This window comes from Topomyia yanbarensis, chromosome 2, assembly GCF_030247195.1.
Source record: "Topomyia yanbarensis strain Yona2022 chromosome 2, ASM3024719v1, whole genome shotgun sequence".
NCBI lineage: Eukaryota > Metazoa > Arthropoda > Insecta > Diptera > Culicidae > Topomyia > Topomyia yanbarensis.
The window spans coordinates 451,318,794-451,331,764 of NC_080671.1; the positions used below are offsets into that span (position 1 = coordinate 451,318,794).

General features: G+C 41.0%; 1 protein-coding gene across 1 annotated transcript; it reads right to left on the minus strand.

Annotated features, from left to right (window-relative positions):
- Positions 1 to 584: 584 nt before the first annotated feature.
- On the minus strand, positions 585 to 12,084 carry LOC131685809 (procollagen-lysine,2-oxoglutarate 5-dioxygenase). The gene is made up of 5 exons (XM_058969765.1): positions 11,668 to 12,084; positions 3,068 to 3,156; positions 1,285 to 3,003; positions 1,074 to 1,225; positions 585 to 1,017 (listed from the first exon to the last, which is right to left on the minus strand). Exons 1-5 carry the CDS (start codon positions 11,741 to 11,743, stop codon positions 885 to 887), a joined length of 2,169 nt encoding a protein of 722 aa, XP_058825748.1. The 5' UTR covers positions 11,744 to 12,084; the 3' UTR covers positions 585 to 884.
- Positions 12,085 to 12,971: the final 887 nt, after the last annotated feature.

The following is a 12,971-nucleotide window of genomic DNA, read 5'->3' on the forward strand; positions in this document are numbered from 1 at the left end:
GATTTTCTCAGGAGTACTTCCAGTTTCTCCTGGTACTGGAACAGACCTTTTATTTCATCGCTATTCATCGCCAGTGATTATTAGAGCACTCTAGTTAGAGTGTGGCCCATGTCGTATCCAAACGAACATAAAATTTGACGTATTTACAATAGAAATACGTAGATTTCTGCTCGTTTGGATACGTCGAACGCGTCTTGGCCGCACTCTAACTTGAGTGCTCTAGTGTTTATGCCCAGTTTACATTAGTGCTGGTTGCCATCTGCTGGTGCCATTATGCTGGCAACCAGCATAATGTCAACGCTAGTCAACAGCTGGTACCAGCAGATGGCATGCGTTTACATTATGCTGGTAGCGTGCTGGTTGCCAGCATGATGGCACCAGCAGATGGCAACCAGTACTGATGTCAACCCTACATAACTGTATCGTTCCAAGCTGGAATATTCAGCATTAAATTCATTGAAAACAGTCCCAAATTTTTCGGCAACGAAATACTGTGTGTCTTTTACTTCGACTCTAGTTTCTAATTGGTGACTTAGAATTTCGGGCGTTAGAAACGTGGAGTAAGACAGTAGTTGTAAGTTTGTCATGAAATGCAATTGTTTATTGAAATATATTTCTAAAGTTACGTTTTTCACTCAAATCAGTCAAGCAGATTATAATTCCAACTGTAAATGGCACGTTAAGAACGAACGTAAAACTAAGCATTTTCCAATGAAAATATCTCTTAAGTATACGAGATTCGTTTTACAAATCAAATGACTCGATTTAGAAAATGTATTCTGAAGGGAACGAAGCATAAATCCTAGTTGATATTGCTTTTATAACATGGACCCTGTTAGGTTACTGTCATTAAAAGAACGTTAAACTTATCCTGTTCCATCAAACTACGGATCTATGAAGGAAACCATAATATATCGCGTTCCGTTAGTAGTCGTAAGCCCTTCGTGGTAGTGTGTAAGCCGACCAGGATGCATTAACATCGATCCTTTGCGAGTATCCTTTACTGTACAGTTATACCTGAAGAGACAAACAATTCCGAATTGTGGTACTTTTTCGTTAATAGGAGAGTTTACCTTAAAAATCGACAACCACCACCTTCGTAGTCGATTCCTGCTCGGTTTAACGCAATGTTTATAGTGTAGGTGGACGAATCGTGGTGTGGCCTCAGCGATGGCTGTTCGTCCGGTTTGTAGCGAACGACAAAATTCATCAGCGAACGTGGGGGCTGTAATGTTACATTTAATTAATACATGAGTGCGAATATTTGTCCCATCAAATACTTACGTCGTGGTAATAACCAATGAAGACTTTCTCCTGTAAAGGCCTAACGTATAACTGTAGGATCTTCAACCAAACTTGCTCCAAGCCAACCTGATTCATGTGAATATCTCTAGTTGGAACAGCTTCGTAGCCACCTTGTAGCCGTTTATCGTTATTTGTACCATCAGACCACTGACCAAAACCTTCAACGATTTCTTTCAGATGATCGCAGAAAGCTTCAGATCCCAGTTCGAACCAGTACACATCCGGGCATGGTTGTCGCGGTATATAGTCCTTTTGCAACTGTTTGTAGTATCCTTTTGAGATGTACTTCTGTTCCCAGTCGTATTTGTTATTGAACAGTTGATAGAAATCCGGATGGATACGGGTTGAATCGTAATAGTCTGTATCGATCAAATGACCGAAGTTTGCAGTGTTGACTATATGCATGAATATTCCTTTGTTACGCATGTGCCAACAGAACGCCATGTCCGGATCCGTGTTATTAAGCTCGTAACTGACCTCTGGCAGAATTGCTGCTTTCAAAAGGTACACGGTAGATATGTAGGGAACGTTCCACATTCCAATGATCTTCTGTCCCACGATGTCAATGTAATCGGTAGAGCGAGCATAGAAACCTTGAGCACTTAGAGCTCCCCAGAAGTTGCTCCACACCTTCTCCGGACGATTGAGCATCGGACTGACAATATTTCTGTTCAGGGTGATGAGCTTTCGAAGTGTGTCCGGTAAGTCAATGTGACCATCAGCATCGACTACGAACAAGTAGTCACACTTCTTTTTGAGGCATTGATTTACAGCTAGAGATCTTCCCGCCAGTTCTTCGAAGTCTTCGTTATAATCTACCATTCGGAACGATTGGTACTTGTCTTTGTACTTGGCTATAAATTGATCGATGATTTTTTTGTGATACAATACGTTGTTGTGTATAAAAAGGTGTATCTTTGCCATTGGATAGTTAAGATTGGAAATTTTTTCGAACCATTCATCCATAAATGGTGTTGCTTTTTCTATAAACAGTGCCAACATCACCGTTGGGAGGTTTTCTTCATCTAGCTGTAGTAGGTTTTCGGAAACGGTCTTGCATTCACCGTCGACGAAAGCTCCCGCAACATAATTGGAGTATCCGTTCAGCGTGAGTTTACTTGGTCCATTACCATGAATTATTAGAGGCGCTGTTGAGTATTCCGTATTTTTTATGTACGCTTTTTTGGTTTCTGCATCCAGTGCTAGAATAACTTGCTCTTCTACACCATTCAAATTTTGGAACAACGTAGCAGTATGATCTAATTTTATGTTCAGATCTTCCCTCATTTCTTTGTTTAGATAAACTTTGGTGTAATACAACTGATCATCATCAGTGTCTTTCACTGGTGATTTCAACATTTGGTACACTTTGGAGGCGTATCCAATGAACATCCCAGAATTGAGAAATCTGGTTCCTCTGCCTTCAAGCTTTGGATATTTACTTTTCAGCTCTTCATCCGGCCAGCAGTATCCTTCCGAGCTGAACAATACTGACGCTTCGAATGTCTTGAATTTTTCCACGATATTTTCCATCGATGCTAGGAATAGCACATCATAGCTATCGGTGAAGAGTACTATCCGATTGTCATCCATCTTATACGGTTTCAGAGCATCCCGAAGTAGGTTAATTTTATAACCCCCGCCTAACCGCTTCATGTCCCCTCCACGCCATTTCTTCCCAAGACCGAGCGTCGTTACCTGATAACGGCAATGTAGACCGGTAATTTAAAGCAGGTATTTTATCGAATAACGTTCAACATACCTTAATTCCATAGTGTTGCGCTGATCGGATGTAGCGTGTATATCCTTCAGTCTCATTACTTGCTACCGTGAATACCAAAGGTACATTATCTATTAAAAAAAACATAGATAGAAATAACAATTTACATATGAACTATAGAGAAAAAAGGGGAAACCGAGGTGAATTGAAACAGAGGAGTTGAAACAGTACCCATTACTAGCGCAATCCAAAACAAAAATTAAAGGGTTGTGTACAGGACACGACCACGGTGACATTAAAAATGTAGCTTTTTTCAAGAGCCTGCAAATGAATTTTATCTATCAAACATATCGACTCACGTTCTTGCTCACTCTCCTGTTCTCATATGTAACAATTTGCTATACACCCTCGCCATTAAAACATATTTTATTGAAGGTCATTTAACGGTAATCTATTATTATAATTAATCAAGTACCTCATTAGCTGATTGGTATTATTTGGTTGATCCATCTAGTAAAAATAGGCTGGTCTGTCCAGAAAATTTATTCAAAAGAAAAACTCCATATTGAGAACTGTGATGAGGAAGCCCACGCCCGCGAACGGAAACAAACAGAACCTCCATGAAATATAAAATTTAATTTTCCATATAAATTTTCAATAATGTACTAATGAACTTAGGTAAACAATCTTAAGTATTTCTTGATCAATTAATGGCCGAATAAATGAAATTATTTGATAAATTACATTGTTATACAACCTTCGCACTACCAGTTAAAACAAGTGCGAGTGTGTGCAAATGCTAACGTTGCCGAAAATCGATAGCGCTTATTGCATCGCCCGGAGACGATGTTGCTCGTATGAGACAGGAGCAACAACTGATTTAAAAGGGCACGCGTCGCTTCTGACTTTTCGTGTTTGATTGTGCCACTAAGGTGCTTCCAATTGACGGCTCTGCCTGAGAAATTTGCCTCACAAATGGCAATTTTCCCTTTTTTCGTGAACTTTTTAATTTAACCGATTTTTCAAAAGACTACTTTTATTGCAGATATATTAAATTATTACCGGGGGTGGGCGTAGCGTAGTTTGTAAATCGATTGCCTTGTACGCAGTGCACCTGGGTTCGAGTCCCGACCCTGCACATAGGGTTAGGAATTTTTCATGAGAGATTTTTCTAACTCGAAGAGGTGAATGACCTTAAGGTTAAAACCTCTATAATCGAAATAAAAAAAAATTATTACCGATATTTAAGTTAGATGTTTCTGAATTGGTTGTTGTATGAATGATAAAAATCCATCTAGTAATAGCGGAGTTATAAGCGTGCAAACCTTACATAGTTTCGTTGCATGGGACATAGTTTAGATTTTAGAATGACACCTAGTCCCAGATAGTGGAGTAAGACATTTTCAATGTCAAAAATCCTTAAGGGGTCATCCACGTGCCACGAGGACCATTTAGAGGATGACAAGAAGAACGAAAAAATCTATGCGTGTCCACGGAGAGATGGGTCGTTGTCAAATCCCACTATTGTAAGATTTGAAAGCGTGTGGATGATATTATATGATATTATATAGACTTCATAGTTAACTCGAATTTTGTTTTAAAGTGAAAGCAAAAAAGTGGGATTTAGGCATACAAATTGGAAAAGTTTACAATTTTGTTCAAAAATGATTCTTATTTCGTTCTTTAGGTTATAAGTGTTGCGCCCTTTCCAGATGTTGCGCTAGGCGTTTATGCGAGAATACATCCCAGTAGAGAAAACATAAATATGTTGTTTCTTTTTGACGTTTGTTAGTTGCACTGAGCTCATCGAAATAAAAACACGTTGTTTAAAGTGCGCGGTCATGTAATTCTTTATTTCGTCCGGATTATCCGTGTTTTCGTAGTTCTGGTTCCGTCGATCGATTGTCCGCCCACAGGTTATGGACCCAGACTCGTTCGTGATTGTGGGAATCGGGGTCGCACGAGAAAAGTTACAGAACGGTTCGTTTTATCGGTCGTTTGTTTACGGCATCGAACTCCGGCCGGTAAAATGGAGGATTCGCAGAGTTGGAAGTTGTTGCTGATACGGGAGGATATATGGTACGTCATCTCCGAACCCCAAGTAAACCCAGTAACAGATGCGTGTACAAAGGCGGATTCAAAAGCTCGGGCGACAATCGAGCCCTGCATTGAAGACGACCAGGTAAGTTTGGTGCGCAATTTTGCGAATGCAAAGGATGCATGGGATGCGTTCAAGACCTACCACGACAAGGGGTCGGAAGTCGCATCTGGAGCTCAAGGAGGGCGATGATATGGAACAACATTCGCAAACTTTCCGATCTGCTGCAACGGATCGTCGATGTTGGTGACAAGAATCCGAAAAGGTGCAAGTTGCAATGTTATGTGCCCTGTCAGACTCCTTTGACTATCTTGCGACGGCGTTGGAGCGACGGCCACGGGACGAATTGATGATACACCTGGTGAAGTCTAAGTTGTTGGTGGAAGCAGAAAAACGGCGGGATCGCAGAGGAGGTGCTACTTCGAGCAGTGGATCATCGCCGCCGACGTGGAAGTGGTGGTAGCAAGTTTTCTGGTGCTGGAAGTAAACAAGCGGAGACGCGATACTGTTTCCAGTGTAAACAACCGTGACACCTGAAGAAAGATTGTCCGAATGGTGCAGCTGGCGAATCAGCAACGAAGCCGATGAAGAAGAAGTCAGATGAACCGAAAGCCAAGCCGGCGCAAGCAGTTTCCGCGGGACCACTGGTGTGGATGGTGGAACAAGCTGAACTGTGGAGCTGGTTTGGCGACAGTGATGCTTCACGGCACATGACGGGGAATCGGAAGTTCTTCACTGTGTTGGAGCAAACCGGTGGTACGAGCGTGATGTTGGCCGATGACGAGCGAGCCAAAGTAGCTGACACGGGCCGTGGAATCATCGTTGGCGTGACCACCACCGGAGAACCGATAGACATCGAGTTGAGCGAGATATTGTATGTGCCGAAACATACCAGTGGACTTGTTTCGGTGAGTATCCTTGCGAAGAAGAGCTTTGATGTGGTGTTCACTGAGAATCGATGCGACATTCCAAGTCGGTGCGGACAAGTGTGTGGAGTGTGCGAGCGACACCGAAGCTTTTACCATGTGTGTTCCGGAACAGGCGATAATTAGTGTCCAGACGTCACACACGGCGCATTGCTTGCATACATGACACAGCCACCGGGATCCTAAAGCGGTCCGGTCGATTCACGTAAACAAGCAAGCTGATGGGATGAAGCTCGTGGGCTACGGAGTGCGTGCTGTGTTCCAATATCTCCTAGAGGGAAAGATGGCACGGGAACCGTTTTCGAAAAGTATGGATAGAGGTTCCAAGGAAAAGCTGGGCATTGCACACGCTGATCGCAGTGGTCCGATTATGAGAACGCCGAGTGGAAACCAATACTTCTTTTGTTTGGTCGATGACCATACACGAATGGCGTTCGTGTACCTGCTGAGAAAGAAGTCGGACGCTGCAGAGAAAATCATGGACTCCATTAGCTTCTGCAGGACGCAGATGGGCAAGGTTCCCAGGGTGCTGCAATCAAACGGTGGAGGCTCTCCTTTACCAGCAAGGATTTGCAGAACTTTCTCCGAGCGGAAGGTAATGTGAGCCAGTCCTGCGCGCCCTGCTCACCGCAGCATAACGGTGTGGTAGAAAGGCGAAACCGAAACCTGAAAGAGATGGCGCTTTGTATGCTGTTGGAGGCGAAACTGGATCAAAAGTATTGGGGAGAGGCGACTCTGACATACATTCGGAATCGGGTGCCTGCCAGATCCATCGGAGTCTTTACGACAAGTGATATGGAAGTCTTCCGTCAAATGAGCACTTCCGGATTTTCGACTGCGAAGGCTGGGTGCACGTTCCAGCCGAGACACGCAGGAAAATGGAGCCTGAAGTGCGTAAGGTGTTATTCGTAGGCTACTCCAACGAGCATAAGGTCAATTGGCTGCTGGATACGATTTCGGGACGAATCATCATTAGCCGGGATGTAAAGTTCCTTGAGGATTGGCGTATGGACAGTGAACGTGATGCCGAGCGGAAGCTAGAAGCTACTGAATCGACGGTTGAGATGGAGCCACTACCGGTTCCGGTAATCACTCGTGAGCTGACATCCGTACCTACAGACTTGCTTGGATATGAATCGGCTGAAGAAGTTATCACGGTAAAGATGCTCCTATTCCGGAGAATGAAAACCAGCGGGGAAATCCTCGTCATTCCACCCAGGGAGTGTTGCCGGCGCGATTTGGAGATTATTTTGTTGATATGGCAACGGTGGAACCAGGATTAGCCGACTACGTACGAGCAAGCAATCAGCTGCCCTGACAAGGAGGAATGGATTGCTGCAATGGATGCTGAGTACGAGTCGTTGTTGTCGAACAATACATGGTAGCTTTTGGACCCGCTATCTGCTTGCAACATTGTCGGTACCAAATGGGTGTACAAGAGGAAGTTGAATGCGGACGACACGGTCGAGAGAACGAAGGTCGGACTCGTGGCTCAAGGATGCAGCCTGCGTTTTGGATCTGATCTCGAGGAAATATTTGCCCCAGTGGCGATGCGCAACATTCCGTGTGTTGTTATCTGTTGCGGGTCATCGGGAAAATTACGTAAAACCTTGCGTAAAACACTTGGACATCAAATCTGCGGAAAGCTGGACGAGGTGGCATATATGCGCCAGCTTCCGGGGTACGTGGCAACCGGAAGTGAGAAGAATGTACGCAGACTAAAGCGAAGCATTTATGGCATGAAACAAGCGGCAAGAATTTGGCACAAGACGCTAACGGATATACTGAAGCTACTTGGATTCGGAAAGTATAGTTTATAGAATGGGAAGAATGGGTGGATATATCTGCTCATATATGTGCATGATTTGCTGTTGGTCGGTAGACAGGAGGAGGAAATCGACAAGGTCCAACAAGCGTTGCAGGAGCGACTGAAGATTACAAGCCTAGGTGACATTCGAAGCTTCTTAGGCATTCGTGTGCGGAGAAATTCGGACGGATTCTTCGTGATTTCCCAAGGTGCTTTCATCAAAAGAGTGGTGGCAGTGATCAGTTCAGTTGAAATTGATTGATTTCATTAATATACAAGGAATTGTTTGAGCAGATTGAAACGATGCATGAGAGTTGTATCATTTTCAAATTGAATTTGTTATCATAAAAGGTACATTAAATGACGAAATAATCGTTGCCAATAGATGCTGAACATGTTCAGAATATGGTTTGTTTTTTGTTTCGATGATTTTGTTGTCATCTTATCGCACGTTTCTGAAAAAAGTCTCATGTGATCAAACTTACCCCGGCGATCAAAGATACCCCGTTTTACGGTAAGTATATTTTGATAAATGTAATCAAGATACGCGTAATAAACGTATTGAATCATAAAACAGTCCTAGTAAGGGCAGTTTTATATATTACGAATGTTATTATATTTTTTCATAACGCAAACTGTATATTGATGCCGTAAATTTGAACATGTTTTTAAACTATTAATAAAAAGTGAATATTTGAACTTTGAATTGTATGATTTCTCATGTAGATTCTTATTCCTGCTTCAGTGGCGAGTAACTTTAGATAATCTGAATAGTGAAAATAAACGATAAAGGAAAATAAAGTGGTCGTTCGATTGAAAAGTATTTTATTATAGTTTAATTGCATAGCCTTATTCCACATCACGACGGATCGTTTGACGGACGAATGCGAGTTGCAGTCTCATTTACGACAGAAAAATGAAACGGAAGTCGGATTTGCCAGGCTAATAATCATATGAATAATAAGGCTGGTTATTTGGAATTGGTTATTTGGAATTCAACAGTCTTCCTCGAAATTTAGATCCATGACGACATCGAATATGAATTCTTGTTCCACATCTTTTTGCTTTTTACCTCGTTTGGAAGTGACATTGTTTCTGAGCAAAGTCTCATATTACTCTTTGTTAGAGACATATTTCATTAAATCTCTCAGATTTTAAAGCTTAGCTTGTTGTAACTTCAATGGGTGCTCATTAATTTTTTCTAGTTCTGGAACTGTAGTATGTTTTTGCTTGATCACAAGCATCTGCCAATGTGAAGGTTTTATATTGAACATCGGAATGAAAAAGTTCAAACGATACGATGGGATTGAATTTCAAAGCTTCCCTATTATTGTCAAGCTTAGTGCGTTTGTAACGTACTGTAAGTATCTTTAATGTGTAAAATTGCGACTGCTAAAGTTCGATGACATGAAATGGAGGCGAATAATCCTAATAGTTAAAAACCAATAAAGAAACTAATGTACCTGGAAAGGATTTATCTTCCTCATCTGGGCGATGAATACCACCGATCCGCGGAATTACAATGTCTTTCGAAGTTTTTATATTCGCCTTCTCGATTGCAGAGTGAACGGAATCAACCTCCATATGGCTGTGACCTGATATCATAAACTTATGGCGCACAGCCATCTCCCAGTCCTTCCTGATGTACAGATTCAGCGAAGTAACTGAACAATGCTCGCATGAAAAATACGGTGTTGTCCGCTGTACCGGTCCAAATAGAGGTTAACAAGTCGAACACCTGGATACTCTCGAAGTAGTGCTTGTATAAAATGCAATAAACATCAGGAGCCCATCTCTTGGGCATCACGACGAGCGATTGTCTTATACCACATGAAACATCTGACATGATTTTTATCATGCACAGTATAGAACTGGCCGTACAAATAGATCTGTCCTTTTTAGCATTGTCAACGTCTTCTTTCTTTATATTATAGACGAAATCGAAAGCCTCTTGGTCTTTTTTGAGCTTGCTGGGTCTCATCTCTGGTGTTGTCATCTAGTGCTGCCTTCATAGCGATTTTAAACTAATCGCAATCATTGCATCAATCCTTTTGGGGATTGCAAAGACTAAATTGAATGTGCGAGATATTATTCGATATGTATTATAGTGAACGATTTCTTTACTGCCTGCTTTGCATTTGTTGATGCATGAATCATACATTTTACGAATGTTTAAATCGAACGATAAATACATGTTACATTCTAGAACTTGAATCCCGACAATAGTGTGATCGATATGACGGGAAAGATTTTATGTGCTCATCGGTATAACTTTTTGCTTTGCTACTTGTCGATATATGGCTTGAAAATTGTAGCCTATTGTCGTCAGAACAAATGCCTGAATCATTTAGAAGGGTCTCGGTCAAAACTCCTGCCTCTTTGTGTCCGATGTCGAAAATTGAGAGAAACATTTCCTTGCATACGCGGATCCTTTCCCCTACATCGGGTAGAAAATAGTGGTAGGTGTACTTCCGATTCGAACCTAAAAAAAACAACACATTGTGATATAGTTCTACACGAATATCGTTTTACAAAGAGTTTACTCAGTCTTTTTACGCATATTATTTTTCGATGTGCGAACTGAGAAATTGATGCCAGATATTTTTCACTGAAACAATTTCTCTCGTATTTCGACGGAATACATCGAATGGCAAGTCATTCTTGTATATTTGCTCAAACTTTTACATCGTCGGGCTGGTACTTTCTTGTTAGTAGAAACAGTGTATTCCAGGCCTAGCTCTTTTAACTCTTTATTTTATTAAAAGAGAACGCTTTGACTCCTACAAATACTAACAGTACAGCCTGGAGTATCTATAAAAAATCATTTCTTTTACTGGTTTTAATTTTATACGGGAACTAAAACAAGGCGTGTAAATTGTTATGAGATACAAACAATACAATCAATAAATAGAAAATAAACAAAAGACAGGGCATATAATAGTAATCGTTTATTTATGTTCTTCCAGGCATATATTCCCTTATTTTTTGTATGATAGTTAAATGATAATGTGTGATCATCCGAAAAAAATTAAGTGAGTTATTTTGCTTTTGTGCCTTTTTGAAAATTAGTTTTTTGGGAACATGCTTAAAACAAACATTCTCATTTTCGGTGTATAGATAGCTTTGCTAGTGTTTGTTTGAATCATCTATTTTTGGAATTTATTTACATTTGGTTTGTGTGCCCTTTTGAAACGTTCTCGTAGAAATGTTTCCAATTAGAAATTGAATGATGTAAAGTATGCATTTATACTAATTTTTCATCCAAAGCGAAATTAGAACACCACAGAAAGCAAAATTCTCGAAGCAACATAACTGCAGGCTGAACTGCATAGTTCGTGGTTCAACACAAACGCTCCCGATCACATTCATAGTAAATATATCCAACCGCATCAGCACTGAAGTATGATCTCACTTTCTTCTAGAAGATCTAACTGCAAAACGAACAGCAGCTTCCTGAAACATTGTTTATAGTATTCAACATATGGCAACGAAAATACATACGAATCGTCAAACGCGCGTATGTAGCTACGTGATTTGTTTCGATTCCAGTATGACTGTGGGGCAGTAGTTTGACTGCGTCGAGAAATGAGCCAAACTGATGAAAATTTGTGCTTATTTTAACTCGAATGTGGCGAAGAATGAACGGGAGCGCTTGGCAGCTGGCTACGAAGCCGCTTATCAAGTGTTCTCATCTGAAATTTTTCGGAAATGGTGGCATATTCCACGTTTTTTTTTGAATCAATTTTAATTTACAAATTAATTATTACAGCCTTATAAATATATCATATGTTATTAGTGACCGCCTACATACCTTCACTGTCGCAACGATGGCACAAAGCAATTAGTAATACGAATATGAATTGCACAAAAACTATTCTGCAAAACATTTTAAAATAATTGCGCTAAGTGCTGCAACATTAGATCCCAAAGAAGCGCAAATTCGTTCCAGCATAAAAGCGTAGCACTAGAATAATCCTAGGTGTTTTATGTCACTTCCGTTCTACTGAGCTCACCACCGAACACTACACAGACACTGAATTGCTAAAGCAAACCTAGATTGTGACCGCAGATGCCGACGTCTGGAATAGCAATTAGAAGGACTGCAAGTACAGCAGTAATATAGCGTACGCAACCGAATGATAATTTTGCTCTGACATATTAACCATATGCAATGAAGAAAGTAAGAGCAAAACAACTAATGTATCGCACCCAGAGTCAGAGCAGAGAGCGATCTTAAAACGTAATGAATAAATGCATATGCATTTATGTTGGAACGCTTTGGAAATGATGTTTTGTGTCATGCGTATTCATTTTCTATTTCGTTCCGTATGGTATGAGATTGTAAGCAATCTTGTATGCAACAAGAAGCGCAAAAAAGTTGCACATGGTAAGAGGCGTGCAACTGGCGAACTGTTGATGAGAGCTTATGCGTTATTAGATGAGCGTTTTTTGGGCTTGTTAATGCTCTTAATATGCCATTTTTATTGGTTTTGATGCACTGACAATTTTCACTGTGATTTGTAAACTATCTGCAGGCGACGCAAGAGAGCAAACACCACTACAAATAGTCACAATGAATGGAGTTGGCAGCATCCTCTCAGATTTTAATGAAACTTTCTGTACATGAAGACTTTGTCACAAAAAAACCACTTTGCATACTTTGTTTTTCCAAAAATGATCTAGACTGTCTTTTGAAAAGGGTCAAACTTTTTTTACCAATTTTTGCCTTCCTCAATAGAAAGGTATTGCAATTGCTCTGAAAACCGATTTTTTAACGGAGGCCCGGAGGGCCGAGTGACATATACTATTCGATTCAGTTCGTCGAGTTCGGCAAATGTCTGTGTGTGTATGTATGTATGGGTGTGTATGTGCGTCTGTGTGTGTATGTGACCAAAAATGTGAAAATTTTTCCAAAATATGACCACAACTGCTTCGATTTGTAGTATTAGGTCACTAACATCCATTCAAAGTGTATTTGGCCACATCGGCCACTATCATCGGTTCCGGAAGCCCCGGCGGAAGTATCTAAATACAGAATAACAGTCACATCGGTTTCTCGGGGATGGCTACACCGATTTAACTAAACTTGGTCTCAAATGAAAGGTATTACGTCCC

Coding starts and splice junctions, on each gene's coding strand:
- LOC131685809 (XM_058969765.1), bottom strand. CDS start 11,743: ATGTTTTGCAGAATAGTTTTTGTGCAATTCATATTCGTATTACTAATT. Junction 3,004..3,067: donor CGCAACACTATGGAATTAAG/GTATGTTGAACG, acceptor TGCCGTTATCAG/GTAACGACGCTCGGTCTTGG. Junction 1,226..1,284: donor TCATTGGTTATTACCACGAC/GTAAGTATTTGA, acceptor GTAACATTACAG/CCCCCACGTTCGCTGATGAA.